The sequence below is a fragment of the Geotrypetes seraphini genome, chromosome 1 (assembly GCF_902459505.1).
Source record: "Geotrypetes seraphini chromosome 1, aGeoSer1.1, whole genome shotgun sequence".
Classification (NCBI taxonomy): Eukaryota; Metazoa; Chordata; class Amphibia; order Gymnophiona; family Dermophiidae; genus Geotrypetes; species Geotrypetes seraphini.
The window spans coordinates 538697488-538714327 of NC_047084.1; the positions used below are offsets into that span (position 1 = coordinate 538697488).

The window sequence follows — 16840 nt, forward strand, 5'->3', positions numbered from 1 at the left end:
CAGGGCAACGGAAGTGGCAACAAGTGAGAGGGAGGGTGAAAGGAGGGGAAGTCACGATTGGGGCTATGGAGGTTTAGTTTCCTCTCCCATCGTTAAGCCATTTCAAAACGACAGTACCCGAATATTCACAAGTAAATTGTGGTACCACTCTTTAGAGCTTTGAAAAAAGGATGTCGAGACTGATAGTATGACCCCAAAATTATGTATGATGCCCACAGCAGTCTTCCTTTTAACTTTTGGCAAGCAGAACGTACCTTCGTCATCAAAACTGAAGAATTTGAGCTTTAAGCAACGTGCGATGGCCTATCCAATAAATCTTACCAGGCTGCTGGGTTGTTGATGCTCTTTTAGGATAAGTTTTGCTCCGACTTCTTTCTACATTTAGGTCAGGCCGTGGTAGCTGTACAGAAAGATCTCTACTCATCTGCAATGCTGTCTTGCCACTAAAAAGAAAAACAATCAATCGCTCTTTTATACCATAATAAAGCAAAAAAATTCAAAACATTAAGGGGCTCACAATCAAAACTTAAACATGTCTAAAAACCTTCCCAAGTCGGCACTTGGACAACCTAAAAGACAGGTCATCCAAGTGCCAATAAACCAAATTTCTGGACGTATCCAGGGACTTTTAGGCCTCTGAATGCTGCTGTGCATGCAGAGCTGAAAGGGGCGTGTCTGGAGGAGTGGTTAGGGTGGTATTTGCGTGGGATGTGGGCCGACCTAGACTTAGTCATCCTGCAGGGACAATTTAATTTTTCATGGGACTTCTTGGACGAAACTTATATATTGTGACTTAGACGATGTAGAAGCAGGTATAAGTGGCAAAAAGGTATATAAAGTGACCAGATAACCACTGCAGAGAGACAACGTAAAGACCCCTACACATTTCCCCAGTGATCACTAACCCACCTCACATTGCCACAAATATCAGGATAAAAAAGTACACACCTGTCTCCGGAACATAAGTACCTGCTATAGGAAAGCCTAATAGAGTTGCACACAAGTATCTTAAATAGCCTGGGGGGTGGATTTGTGAACCACAGAGAAGAGGACCCAGGCCCATAAGCCACTCGAACCACTACATTCATGGTAGAAAAAGTGAGCCCCCCCAAAAAAAACCTACTCTACTGCCATGTAGGTGCCACCATAAGGGCTATTGGGGTTATAGACAAGTGGTTATAGTGGGTTTTGGAGATGTTTGGGGGGGCTCACCATAACCTATAAGGGATTCTGGTGATATGTTTATGTGGCACCCTTTTTGTGAAGTTCACAGCATTGCCCTGTAAGGTGCCCCAATGCTCTGTTGCCATGTCTGGATGGTCAGTCCGTTATTGGCCCCTCCCACGTCTAAATGGTCTTGTTCTGGGTGTTTGGGACTTGGATGAAATTTTGGTCGAAAATGTAGTATAAAGATGGACGAACTGGCTGTCTGGACAAACTGGACGACTGGACAAACCGGACGACTGGAAGATAGCAAACGTCACCCCAATTTTCAAAAAAGGATCCAGAGGAGAAACGGGCAACTACAGACCAGTGAGTCTTACGTCTGTCCCTGGAAAGATGGTCGAAGCACTGATTAAAGATAGCATAGTCCGGCACTTGGATACACACGACCTGATGAGAGCCAGTCAACACAGCTTCAGGAAAGGGAAGTCATGCTTGACAAATTTACTACAATTCTTTGAAACAGTAAACAAACATATTGATAACGGGGAACCAGTGGACATAATATACTTGGATTTCCAGAAAGCGTTTGACAAAGTCCCACACAAAAGACTTCTCAGGAAATTACAAAGCCACGGAATAGAGGGAGACATACTAAGGTGGATAGACAAATGGCTGGAAAACAGAATGCTGAGAGTGGGCTTAAATGGGAAGTTCTCAGACTGGAAAAAAGTGACTAGCGGTGTGCCCCAGGGCTCGGTTCTTGGGCCCATCTTATTTAATATTTTCATCAACGACCTAGAAGACGGAATGTCCAGTGAGGTCATCAAGTTTGCAGACGACACGATGTTATGTCGGGCAATCGGATCACATAAGGATAGCGATGAACTACAGAGAGATTTGAGCCAGTTAGAGAAATGGCAGATGAAGTTTAATGTGGAAAAATGCAAGGTAATGCATTTGGGCAGAAAGAACAAGGAGCACGAGTATAGAATGTCAGGTACAACTCTGGGTAAGAGCGAACAAGAAAAGGACCTGGGGGTACTAATAGATAAGACCCTGAAACCATTAGCACAATGCGCGGCAGCGGCAAAGACAGCAAATAGAATGTTGGGCATGATAAAGAAGGGAATCACTAGTAGATCAGAGAGGGTCATAATGCCGCTGTATAGAGCAATGGTCAGACCACACTTGGAATACTGTGTCCAACACTGGTCTCCCTACCTAAAGAAGGATATAAAACTGTTGGAGAGGGTGCAGAGGCGAGCAGCGAAGCTAGTTAAAGGTATGGAAAACTTGAACTACATAGAACGACTTAAAAAACCGGGACTGTTCTACCTTGAGAAAAGGAGACTGCGAGGGGATCTGATTGAGACTTTTAAGATAATAAAAGGAATCGACAAGATAGAGCAGGATAAAAAGTTATTTACGATGTCAAATGTGACCAGGACAAGAGGTCATGGACTGAAGCTCAGGGGGGACAAGCCCAGGACAAACGCCAGGAAGTTCTACTTCACGCAGCGAGTGGTGGACACCTGGAACGCTCTCCCGGTAGAGGTTGCTGCGGAACCCACAGTTCTTGGTTTTAAGGGCAAGTTAGATGCACATCTCCTCGAAAGATGTATAGAAGGATATGGGTGACTAACCTTTTTTTGTTCGCCAGGTTACACCTGGCTGGGCCTCCACGTGAGCGGATTGCCAGACTTGATGGACCTAGGGTCTGATCCGGAGATGGCAGTTCTTATGTTCTTTTATATATATATATATATTCTATACATTATTTTTCGAGACTGGGCATTTTCCCATTGCCGACTTTGGGTGTCTAATGCCATATGACCAAATTCAACTTAGACATTTGTTTTGATTATGTCCCTCCACAAGAAGTCAGAAATAGTGACTTGAACTGTAAAATGTCCCAGAACTGTTAGGATAAAACCTGTCTGATGCAAAGTACATGAAATTAATTTAATACAATACATTTATATTCTGCCCAACTATCAGTTCAGAGTGAATTACAGCAATAAACATAAGAAAATATAACAATATTCCCACATATGATAAATCATATCAAATATAAAATATACCCACTCTGAGTTAGTAAATTAAGATAATTTTAATTATCATAACCAATTTTTTTTTTTTTTTTTTTAATATTTATAGCCCACTTATCCAACAATTCTAGGTGGGTAACATAATATCATGCATAATAACAGTAAATAAAACATATGTACAAATATATAAAACTAAACAAATTTAAAATCAACAAGATAAAATCTTAAAATCATGCCCACCAAGCGCATTGGAATAATTAAAAGCATACACCCCCTCTCCACACTCTCGCCTATCACTGAACAAAGCAGTGTCCAAACAAGGCCATTTTCAGCCCTTTTCTGAACTACAGACATGTAGGAACCTGTCTTAATTCCAATGGTAAATAGTTCCAACACACCGGACCCTTTACTGGTAGCATAGTTTTGCGACTCACTGACAGCTTAACAGCAATCAATGAAGGCACTTCCAAACACATCCTATCTGAAGAGCGTAATGCACATATAGGGTGGTATAGCTGCAAAATAGAACATAAAGCCACCAGACAATTGTCCTGTAGCAATCTGAAAATTATGCACAAAACCTTAAATTCAATCCGTGCACCAATCGGCAATCAGTGAAGATCTCGAAGAATTGGTGTGATCTGATCGAACTTAGAGGCTTGAGCAATGAGATGTGCAGCAGCATTCTGCACTAGACACTTAGGTAACCCAGCTTTTTCACTCCCTATACCAGGGGTGCCCACACTTTTTTGACTTGCGAGTCAAAATGATCTACCAACAATAAAATTTTAAAAAAACACAACGCACACTGTACGCATAGAATTGTTAATTATCATTCCTATTCCGGGGTTTCTTCAAAGAGGTCAAAGCAGATGACTCTATGCACTGTCACCTCAGTAACAACCATACAAAAATAGACAAATACCCACCCCCTCCCTTTTTACTAAATCACAATAGCAGTTTTTAGCACAGGGAGCTGCGCTGAATGCCTAGCGCTGCTCTCAACGCTCATAGGCTCCCTGCGCTAAAAAACACAATTGCGGTTTAGTAAAAGGGGACCATATTGTAAAATATAGACAGCAGATATAAATTCAGACACATTTTGATCACTAAATTTAAAATAAAATCATTTTTCCTACCTTGTCTGGTGATTTCATGAGTCTCTGGTTGCACTTTCTTCTTCTGACTGTGCATCCAATCTTTCTTTCACCCTGTATGCTTCCTCTCCTCCACACCTCATTCCCTCCCCCAACTTTTTCTTCCTCTCTCCCTAACCTTTCTTTCTTTCTCTCTTCATGCCCCCTTTCTTTTTTCTGTTTCTCTTCTTTCCTTCTATTTCCCTGCCTGCCCCCTTTCTTTCTTTCTTCCCTGCCCTTCCCCAAGCCACTGCCACTGCCGCTGCCATCGGGGAACAGGACCCAAACACCACCAATGGATAACGCCGATGACGCCCCATGCTCTCTCTGCTTCGGGCCAATCAATCTTCCTCTCCCCGACGTCAATTCTGTCGTCGGAGAGGAAGTTCCGCCCAGCCAGGCAGCGATTGGCTGGCCCGAACTTCCTCTCCGACGGCAGAATTGACGTCGGGGAGAGGAAGATTGATCGGCCCAATAGATCGCCAAGGCAAAGTGAGTCCTGGATGATCGACTCACTTTGCCTTGGCGAGCTACCGGTCGATCGCGATCGACCTATTGGGCACACCTGCCCTATACAGTAAACTCGGTACTTATACTGTATATTGTGTAAAAAAGCCATATTTTTAAATGCCAGTAAAATGAATGTTTCCCAAATGAGCTCTACTTTTTCCTGGGTCAGGTTTGGTTTTCATTTTTAAGTTGCATAAAAAGTTGCAAGATTTAGGGTTCCTTTTACAAAGGGGTGCTAGCGGTTTTAGTGTGCGCTAAATTGCAGTGCACGCTAGCCGCTACCGCCTCCTTTTAAGCAGGCGGTAGTTTTTCGACTAGCGCATGCTAATTGCGTGAGTGCGCTATAAACACTAGCGCACCTTCGTAAAAGGAGCCCTTAGCTTTGGATAACAAAAATCTTCAAAGATCTAATTTGTGTTTTGAATTATGATAGGAAAAGATATCAAAACTGCAGAACACTTCCACAAAACCTATAATTATTAAGAGTAATGAAAACACTGTTGCAAAGGCTGCTGGTGTTTTCATTGTGGCTATTGGCGCTAGGTTTAGTATTATAGTTCTTTGAAATATTCTGGTCCAGAAACTTTGCAACAGACCCTGCTGGATCTTAGTGTAAATGAGATGTTGGGTTCAGTGAACCAATGGAAAATATTAAGAACATAAGAACATAAGCAATGCCTCCACTGGGTCAGACCCGAGGTTCATCATGCCCTAGCAACAACAAGAACATTTTCAGACCATGTAGGAGTCTTTTACACATCAATTATGCAAAAGTTTTCATAAGAAAATGAAAAGTGCCATGCTGGATCTAACCAATGGTCAACTGAGCGCTATATCTTGTCTCCAACAGGAGACTGTTGGCAATATCAAGCAGACCTTCAAAGGGAAAATTCACAACCTCGTGCTATTGCTTGCCCTCAGAAAGGGAAAGAGACTGGGATTTGATATACTGCTTAGACAAGGTGTATTAAGCGGTTTACAATCAGGTACACAAGCTTTTTCCCTATCTGTCCCAGCACGCTCACAATGTACTTGGGGCAGTGGAGGATTAAGTGACTTCCCCAGGGTCACAAGGAGCAGTTCAAGGTTTGACCCCACAATCTTAGGACACTGAGGCTGTAGCTCTAACCAATAAGCTACACTCTCCTCTAGAAGAAGTGATGATCCTTATATCTATTTGGCTAATTCTCAGAAATTATTTTGTTGAGTAGGTACCGGTAATATTCTCTTCTTATTTATTATTATTTCCAGAACATTTTTTGTATTAAAATTTACAATAGATTTATCATTTTCAGGGAATATCTGGTTGCTAAATAGAAGAACTACATTTATGGATATTTGCCCACAAAGTTTCAATACAGTATACTTAACTGCAGCATGAGTCTGGTAGTGAAGAACTCCAATTTTTTTTAGGTTGAATAAGCATCACACAATATGTAGGTCAACTCGCTGTTAGAAAAAAAAAAATCTAACTTCCTGTTTGCATTTATATATTAAAGAAGGTATAACCATAGGGCATGAGCACTGATTGTGCAACAAAAGCAGCTTCCATAGCTTAAATTCAATCTTCAAAGCTCAAACTTTTGTTTCCTGGTGCAAGGCTTGCAATCCAACTGATTCCTGGCTTTCCCTTTCCTGCTAGGGACCTTTACTTATCCTACAATTAATTACTATTTTGCCTCACTCACTTTCATAGGTGGCCAGGTCAGGCATTTGCTATGACTTCCAAGTCTGCCCTCTTTGAATCTTAAATCAGGACCTCCTGATCTGAAAATTACTTTCTACTGAAAAAGGTTTGGTTCTTTTGCATTATTTATAACTGACATATCCTGAATGTGCCTTAATATCCCTCTGTGTCACTTCTTCTCTAGGATATATACAGAGCCCTCAGTTTTCTGCAGCAGATAAGTGTAAATTCTGTGTCAAGGCAAATTTGAGCAGCAAAATTATTTTAATCCTATGATAATTTTGCTGCACATTTCCATAAATACATAGAAAAATAAATAGTATATATGCAAAACTAATTTTTTAAATAATGTGTTCACCAACCTTTCTAATATGTCTATGTACAGTATATCTGTTTATTCTCTTTTGGATACTCTTTCATTCTTTTCTTTGTTGAAGTTCTATATTTTTTTGCTTACTTTCCATTCCTTTCTAACTCTACTTTCTTCTGTCTTCTCATTTGTTCTTCCTTTTTTCACTATAGTTTCTATTTTAACTTCCTAACGATGGTTTTTTTTGTGGGGTTTTTTTTTAATCTCTCACAATGTGTGATAGATATTTCCCTCTTCATATCTATCCTATTTGATTCCAACTTCAGTTTTATCAACCCCTAGTATTCTAATAGTTCTCCTCTCTTGCCTTTCCTCTTATACACTCTTATCTCAGCAAACTGTCAACCCTCCACTCATGGACGGCATTAGGAGACTGTAAGTAGGATACCTGTTCTTTGTTCCCTTGTTGCAGAGAACCTGCTTGAAGCTGAAGGAGATACAGCCCCTCCCAAATTTCTGCTCTAGGCCCCAGAATGCCTAACACTGACACTGCTCATGCCTTCTCCCTTGCTGCTCCCACTCACCCTTACCCCAACAACTTCTCAGCCCTCCTGCCTTCATAAGAGATTAAGACTTGCCATGCTGGACCAGAATAATGGTTCATCAAACTCAGCATTCTTTCTCCAACAGTGGCCAATCTGGCCTCTTGGAATTTCCAAGAAATTTTTTGATTTGGATTTTAGATTTAATTACTTGCTTCACTAAGGGCTCCTTTTACAAAGGTGCGCTACCCGAAAAAACTACCACCTGCTCAAGAGGAAGCGGTAGCGGCTAGCGCATGCTATTCTGCGTGTTAAGACCCTAACTCACTTTTGTAAAAGGAGCCCTAAATCTATAACAGGACTGGATAATTTCCTATAAGAGAAGTCCATAGGCCACTATTGAGTTGGCTTGGGGAAATCCATTACTTACTCCTAGGATAAACAGCATAAAATCTGTTTTACCACTTGGGATCTAGCTAGGTACTTATGACTTGGGTTGGCCATTGTTGGAAACAGGATATGGGGCTTGATGGACCTTCGCTCTGTCCCAGTATGGCAATTCTTATGTTCTTAACTTTGGGACAGTTAAATTTGGATACAGTGGGCATCTTCTTGTCCCACTGAGCTTATAATGTAAGGGCACTGTTCGCACTTGATGCCCATTTACTAATAACTTTCATGTCATACTAATAGGACTTAGTTTAAATCAAATTAATATGTATTAACAAACAAACGGGCTCATTTAAATTTTAATGCACATTTGTAAATTTGGCCCTTAAATTGCACCTTAGGCAATGAAAGATGATATGACTTTACTACGGTCTGTATAAGATGATCTTTCTTTGTTGCTTTGTCCTAAAAATAAGAGATGATGATCAGGCTGGCAGAAGCACAAGGCAAACTAGGCACCACCATTTTGGGAAGTAGCAGTGGTAGCATTGACTGCTTCCACTGGCCCTGCTTCAGTCATCATTGTGACCTGTTCCCTGTTGCCTGGAATAATTTGAAACTGACAGCCTCAGGACAAGGATAGAAGCAAACATCTACATTACATTACATTAGGGACTTCTATTCCGCCTATACCTTGCAGTTCAAGGCGGATTACAAAAGAGCTAACTGGACATTTCCAGTGAAGTTACAACAGTTTTTTTTTTGGGGGGGGGGGTTTGGTTACAAGGGAGGAGAGGTAGCTAGATTAATTCCAGAAGAACTTGCAAATTGGATATTAAATTGTCTGTACGTTACTGTGTGATATAACAAATAGATTATAGTTAGAGTACAAATAAGATTACGTTACATTTCAGGGATCTGAATACTTGGTTGGTGTTTTGGGGAGGAAGAGATTATTTAAGTGGAGGTTTTGGGGGAGAATTTATCTAGGAGGAGGGGGAAGGGTTGGGTTAAGATATCTGGATAAATTTTTTGAAAAGTAGAGTTTGCAGAACCCTTGCATCATGCCTGGGCAACATGGGGAAAACACAAATATTGGTCTGCTTAGTCGTCTGCTGATGTTCCCTCTGATTTTACAATCAATGATATAAAATTCCAATTTTGAAGAAAATGAGAAATTTAGGGGTTATGTTGGATTCCTCTTTGTCCATGAAATTTCAGGTGCATAAGATGATTAGTACCGTATTTTACAAATTAAAAACAGTTAGAAGGTTGTGCGAGCTTAGTTCTTCCTCTACTTCTCCCCCCCCCCCCCCCCCACACACACCTTGATTACTATAATGGATTACTGATGGGAATTTTAAAAAAATGTCTTAAAGTGTTACAAGTAACCCAAAATGCAGTAGCCAGAGTACTCTCTAGCACTTCTTATTATACACAATAGAGCAGCCTAAAAAAAAAAGTCTAAGTCCATTTTGGGCCTAGGGCACTAGTCACCCAAAGTCGGCAGCATCTAAAGTCCATTCTTGAAAAATACGTCCAAAATATACATTTTTTTTTGTCTAATTATACATCCATCCGTTTGATCGTTCAGACCGCCAAGTCATCTATCTTTATACCGCATCCTCATCCCAAAAATCATCCAAGTCCAAAACGCTTAGAAAAAGACCTTTTAGACGTGGGAAGGGCCAGAAAAATGATGGACTGGCCACCCAGACATGGCAACAGAGTAGGGGGGCACCTTACAGGGCACTGCTGTGAACTTCACAAAAATGGTGCCACATAAATATCTCACCACAACTCCCTTGCAGGTCATGGTGAGCCCCCCAAAACCTATTATACCCACCTGTTTACCACCCCCAATAGCCCTTATGGCTGCAGGTGGCATCTATATGGCAGTACAGTAGGGTTTTGGTTTTTTGGGTGGACTCACATTTTTCACCATGAATGCAGTGGTTAGTATGGTTTATGGGCCTGGGTCCTCCTCTCTATGGTTCAGTAGCCCCCCCCCCCACTCCCAACTACTTAAGACACCTCTGTGCAGCTCTACTAGGCTTTTCTATGCAGGTGCTGATGTTCTGGAGGAAGGTATGTACGTTTTTATTCTGATTTTTTATGGTGGTGTGGGGGGTCCGTGATCACTTGGGGAGTGTGTGGGGGTCTGTACTTTGTCCCTGCAGCGGTTATCTTCTGGGCACTTATACCTGTTTTTAGATCATCTAAGTCACAATGTATAAATTATATCTAGGCAGCTGTCAAACTTTCGATTATCGCTACAGGATGACTAAGTTTGGTTGGCCCACCTCCTGCCCTAAACACTCCTTGAAAAATGCCCCTTTTCGTTCTGAATGCACAGCGGCAGTCAAATGGCCTAAGATGCCTTTAGATACGTCTAAAACCCATTTCGATTATCGGCACTTGGATGACCTGTCTTTTAGGTCGTCCAAGTGCCGATTTAGGCGGGTTTTTAGACGTTTTTCCGTTTCGATTATGAACCTCATATTTTTCACATTTATATAACAAAAAAAAAAACAACAACAACAAAAAAAAACTTACAATGGTTGCCAATAGGTCCTTTTGTTAATTTTTAACAATTTAATCTCATCAATTTTTTCTTCCTCTTTGAAGCTGTATCAACCATCTAGATCACTGTGTTCAGTTTCAAAGTCTTTGTTGAAATCCTCTCATTTCATGTAATCAGACCAGAAGAATATAGGCTGTCAATGTTTAGGGTAATAGGTCCTAAATTATGGAACTCAGTACCCTTTGAGTTGAGAATATCACAAACTCTGGACTCATTTAAAAAATCCTTGAAAACTTACCTATTTTGACAGAGCTATAGCACTGCTGAACAAAATTTGAGATCTTGATAAACATTAGCCGAGACAATATGAGATGAAATATTTGTTATATGTTGATGCTGTTTCAATTGTTGGGGAGAATGGGAAAGAAAACTAATTAAATAAATAAATCTGCCTAGGACATTGGATAACCATGGAATATAAATATTGTAACTAACTAACTTAATTAATTAATTAAGGATATATCAGAGATTCCTGTTGGGAACAGTAAGTTTATTTTATCTGTCTTGCAAGGTCTTTTTGAAGTATGTTAGCCAATTCAATCTCCCATCTCTTAGGGGATGGATCCAGGTTCACAAATTGCATTTTTGCAAGTACTGTATAGTGATTTGGATCCCCTGACCTTACTTTACTTCAAGTTCTTTACTTAGGGTTCCTTAACTTCTGCAACACTCTTTACTCCTTGCTTCCAGTACTTATTATCACTCTGATTTCTTTCTCCATTTTAGTTACTGTTGATTCACATCATCTCCTTTGATCTTATCCTCATCTGTATTGAATGGTCACATTCTCTTCTACAACTTAGCCTGGGTTACCCTGAATAAGCAACCTCTTACTGGCAAACCACTAGAAGGGGTGGTTCAAGGTATAATGTGCCTCTAGGGCAGTGATCTTCAATGCAAGGTCCGGCAGTCAATGGCAGCCCCTGGAGACCTCTGAGATGGCTCTCATCATCTTTCTGTTATTTTTTCCTGATACAATCTGGTTCTCTAACCAAACTCATGACAGAGAAAGGACTATGGATGGAGAAAGAGCTACATGCTTGAAGGACAAGACATTTCTCAGATAAAGAGAATGCATTTGGAAATTTTCATCTCCCCTGAGGACACCCCCATTGAAAAGTTTGAAGGGGGCTGGTGGATATGGATGTCATTGACCCACACTGGTCAATAGTGTCTCAGCCCTACATGGGAGGATATTTAGAGGCTCTTTGATTTTTTAAAAGGGTTCCAGGGGTAATCTGGGAAATTATAGACCGGTAAACCTGACTTCAGTGTCTGGCAAAAAAGTGGAAACAGTTATAAAAAAATAAAATTATGGAACACATAGACAAATATGATTTAATGGGACAGAGTCAGCATGGGTTCAGCAAAGGCAGGTCTTGCTTCAACAACTGGCATCATTTCTTTAAAGGTGAGAATAAATGCGTGGATAAAGGTAAGAAAGTTGATGTAGTGTATCTAGATTTTCAGAAAGCTTTTGACAAAGTTCCTCATGAGAGACTACTGAAAAAATTAGAGTCATGGGATAGGAGGCAGTGTTCTGTTGTGGTTAATGAACAGAAAACAGAAGGTAGGGTTAAATGGTTATTTTTTTCAAAGGGGGAGGGTAAATATTGGAGTGCAACAAGGATCTGAATTGGGACTGATGATCTAGAAATTGGAATGACACTTGATGTGATTAAATTTTCAGATGACACAAAACTATTCAAAGTTGCCAAAATACACGAGGACTGTGAAAGACCTTAGAATAATGGAAGATTAGGCATTCAAATGGCAGATGAAATGCAAAGTGAAACACATTGAGAAGAATAATCCAAATCATAGTTACCTTGGCTAGGGTCCACCTTATGAGTCAGCACCCAATAAAAAGATCTGAGTGCCACTGTACTATATACACTGTGTTGAAATCTTCTGCCTAGTGTGCGGCTGTGGCAAAAAAAGCAAAAAGGATGCTGGGAATTATTAGGAAACGGATGGTAAATAAGACCATGAATATTATAATGCTTCTGTGCTGCTCTATCGTGCATCATCGCCTTGTGTATTGCACCTTGTGTATTGCGCCCAGTTCTGTATCTCAAAAAAAATAGAGCAGAATTAGAAAAGGTTCAAAGAAGAGCGAACAAAATGATAAAGGGGATAGAACTTCTCTTTTCAGCTTGGAAAAGAGATGGCTGAGGGGGGATAGAATGGGCAAAAGTGAATCAATTTTTAATTCTTTCAAAAAGTACAAAAACTCAATGAAATGACATGGGAATGCTTTTAAAACAAATAGGAGGAAACTTTTTTATATATACTCAAAGAACAATTAAGCTCCAGAAGTCATTGCCAGAGGATGTAGTTACAATAGTTAGCGTAGCTGAGTTTAAGAAAGGTTTGACTACATCCATGGAGGAAAAGTCCATAGCATGCTAATCTAATCTAATCTGGGATTTCTGAGTCACACTATGTCCAAACAGATTGAAATTATGGGGATACAAGTTCATACATTGCAAACAATAGCAGAAGATACAGTTCCATAGCAAAATAAGAATTGTTTGGTTATTTGAAAAGTGCAGAGGTAGTTAATAGACTTGAGCTAATAGGTTGCACAGTATAGGTTTCAAGTTTCAAGTTTATTATCTTTTAATATACCGACCATCAACAGGTATCTGGCCGGTTCACAGTAAAATTATAAAAAGAGAAAAGAATCATAAATATAAAGAGAAGATGGGTGAACATCAAAAACATAACTTGACTGACATGAAAGTGAGGATAAGAGGGAAAGGAGGGGGAAAGTTACATGTTTTGGAGAAGAAAGGGAGAAAGTGGGAATGGGGAAAAACATATTGGGTGGGGTCACTTTTTTAAAGCGGTTGGTTAAATAAATTGGAACCAGCGGAGTGAAGGAGAGAAAAAAGAAAGAGAGGGAAATAGAGAGGAAAAAATTAGGAGAAGAAAAAAAAGGTAGCTCTAAGCATAGGAAAAAGCGTCACGAAATAAGAAAGTCTTCAAGTTAGTCTTGAATTTATCTAAATGTTGTTCTTCTCTAAGTTGTTGTGGCAGGGCATTCCACAACGTTGGGGCGACTGCTGTAAAATTTATTTTCCGGGTATAATAGAACTCTTTTATGGAAGGAATTCGTAAAAGTTTTTGGTCTGTTGACCTCAAAGTACGTGAAGAACATTGGGGGATAAGAACCTTATCAAGATATAGAGGCTGGTGTGAGAGTTTTATTTTGAAGGTAAGCAAGATGATTTTATAGGTGATACGATGTGTGATAGGCAACCAATGTGCCTCTTTCAGAAGCGGGGTGACATGATCATATTTGCCTATTTTGTAAATGAGTTTTATTGCTGTATTTTGTATTAATTGTAAGCGGCGGGTTTCTTTTTGTGGGAGGCCGTTATAAAGAGAGTTGCAATAGTCTAAGTGAGAAATGACAAGAGAGTGAACCAGAATTGTGATTGCCTCTATCCCTAAGATTGGAGTTAATGAACGAATAAGACGAAGTTTGAAAAAACAGATTCTTACTACCAAACTGATTTGATCATGGAATGTGAGATCCTTATCGATAATGACTCCTAATAATTTTATTTTTGTTTCCATTTGTAAAGGAGTGGATTTGATAGTAATTTTGCCAGTGAGATAGGGGGTACTGGGTTGTCTTCAGCCAAGCATACTACATTCCCCTCAGACCCTATTCCTGCTCTCTACTTGACCCCCCTCTCATCTGCCATATTCTCAACCTATCCATTTCCACTGCAACTGTCCCAGCTGCCTTCAAACATGTGGTGGTTAAGCCACTTCTCAAAAAACCCTCGCTGGAACCCACCTGCCCGTCTAGCTATTGCCTGGTATTCCTTCTGCCATTCCTATCCAAGCTACTCAAGCATGCTGTTCTCCGTCGCCGCCTGAATTGTCTTTCAATTCAACAGATTCTTGATCCTCTACAGTGACATAGTAAGGGGGGCCGGGGGGATGGGTACCATCTTGCTAGGGGCATCGGCACCCTTCCTCCTCTCTACCCCCCACGCTCCTCCCCCTGCCATGTGCGCACCTTGTCTTCCCCCATGCCTTTTTGACTTCTCCAGCGCCAGCAATACTGCTGCCCATGTCAACATCGGGCACTCTCTCTGACATCACTTCCGAGCCCCATGCCTATGGAAGCCAGATACCAAGGAAGATGGGATGCACATATGAAGGCAGACCATTGTTGGAATCTTAAGAACATAAGAATTGCCGCTGCTGGGTCAGACCAGTGGTCCATCATGCCCAGCAGTCCGCTCATGCAGCGGCCCTTAGGTCAAAGACCAGTGCCCTAACTGAGACTAGCCTTACCTGCATACATTCTGGTTCAGCAGGAACTTGTCCAACCTTGTCTTGAATCCCTGGAGGGTGATTTCCCCTATAACAACCTGGGTGAAGAAGAACTTCCTTACATTTCTACAGAATCTATCCCCTTTTAACTTTAGAGAGTGCCCTCTCGTTCTTCCTACCTTGGAGAGGGTGAACAACCTGCTTTTATCTACTAAGTTTATTCCCTTCAGTATCTTGAATGTTTCGATCATGTCCCCTCTGTCTCCTCTTTTTGAGGGAGAAGAGGCCCAGTTTCTCTAATCTCTCACTGTATGGCAACTCCTCCAGCCCTAACCATTTTAGTTGCTCTACTCTGGACCCCTTCGAGTAGTACTGTGTCCTTCTTCATGTACGGCGACCAGTGCTGGACGCAGTATTCCAGATGAAGGCATACCATGGCTCGGTACAGAGGCATGATAACCTTCTCCAATCTGTTCATGATCCCCTTCTTAATCATTCCTAGCATTCTGTTCGCCCTCTTCGCTGCCACCACACACTGCGAAGTTGGCTTCATTGACTTGTCGACCAGTACTCCCAAGTCTCTTTCCTGGGAGGTCTCTCCAAGTACCGCCCTGGACATCCTGTATTCGTGTATAAGATTTGTTACCTACATGCATCAACTTACACTTATCCATGTTAAACCTCATTTTCCATATCGCGGTCCATTTCTCGAGTGTGTTTATGTCCTGTTGCAGGTCTTCGCAATCCTTCTGCATCTTCACTACTCTGAATAGCTTCGTATCGTCTGCAAATTTAATCACCTCGCTCGTCGTACCAATTTTCAGGTCATTTATAAATATGTTGAAGAGCACGGGTCCAAGCACCAAACCCTGCGGCACTCCGATCTTGACACTTTTCCAGTCCGAGTATTGTCCATTTACCCCCACTCTCTGTTTCATAACCGCCAACCAGTTTTTTATCCACATGAGTATGTCACACTTGATTTCATGGCTCGCAACTTTTCGTAGTAGTCATTCATGCGGGACCTTGTCAAACACCTTCTGAAAATCCAGATATACAATATCGACCAGTTACCATTTGGGTTTTTGCTAGATACTTGTGACCTGGATTGGCCACCATGAAGACGGAATACTGAGCTAGATGGACCATTGGTCTGACCCAGTAAGATTATTCTTATGTTCTTACCTTAATTTCTTCTATTATAGCTTTCTTAAAACATATGCCTCAGTGATAAACATTAAATGAACATTGTGCTTGGACGAGTTACTATCACCCTCAGTATAATTTAGCAGAATGTTTAACAAAGCCAGACCATATTTTTGCCTTTTCCAGGGTATGTAAAATATCTTGGGAAGGTTATAGTCTACAGTGCTTTGTTAATAGTATGTAACATTCCCAAGATAACCTCTTCCCCTCCTCCAAAGTAAATCCTACAACTAAGACAAAAAAGGGGGGAAAAAACCCTTCAGCCACTATTCTGATAATTGGAAGCTGTCTTACAAATTATTAGTCATCCACAGTACAAAGATGATAACATGTAGAGGTTGTGACCGCCTGCTGCTGACTTATAGTTTCTGTCAAAGCCAAATAATACACAAAGTACTTTCATTATTTCCCACTATGATGCAGAAATTACAACTACAAAGAAGGAAAGAAAAGCATTCCCCTTTGTCTGTACGTTGGCTTTAGGCACTTGAACTTGAAATGGACAGTACCCTTATAAGTTACAGCTCAAAAGCCAATTAACACAGCACTTGCATGGGACAAGACTTAAGAAATGTGAATTTAAAAAGATGCATAATGGGAAGCAAAATTAAGATACATGGTTAATATATTTATTAAGTTAAAAACTTTATAAATATATTAACCATGTATCTTAATTTAAATTAAAAACTGGTTTAAGAGATATTTGGAGCATTGAGATTAAGCATGAAATTACTGCATCTCAATGGCCACGAATTTGGTCTTGGAGGATGAAATGTACGATGTCGGCATCTATGAGACAAACTTGTTTTTTTCTGTTGCATAGAGCGTTGTGGACTCCTGTTAGGTTACAAAAATTAGATAGTTCTTTGTCTAATAGATGTTGACATTGTCATCTGGAAGTAGGAACTTTAGATCATTTATTGTTTCATTGCCCATGTATTATGAATTTTTGGAAATCAATTTG

The 16840-nt window shown here is 40.6% G+C and overlaps 1 protein-coding gene across 3 annotated transcripts in view; it reads right to left on the reverse strand.

The window, feature by feature from the left end:
- EPB41L4A (erythrocyte membrane protein band 4.1 like 4A) overlaps positions 1-16840 on the reverse strand; it is a 536698-nt gene that overhangs the window by 163777 nt on the left and 356081 nt on the right. For all 3 annotated transcript variants that reach the window (XM_033929128.1, XM_033929127.1, XM_033929129.1), the window contains one exon: positions 322-443. In XM_033929128.1, the coding sequence (XP_033785019.1) occupies positions 322-443 (122 nt within the window). The remainder of the gene's footprint in view (positions 1-321; positions 444-16840) is intronic.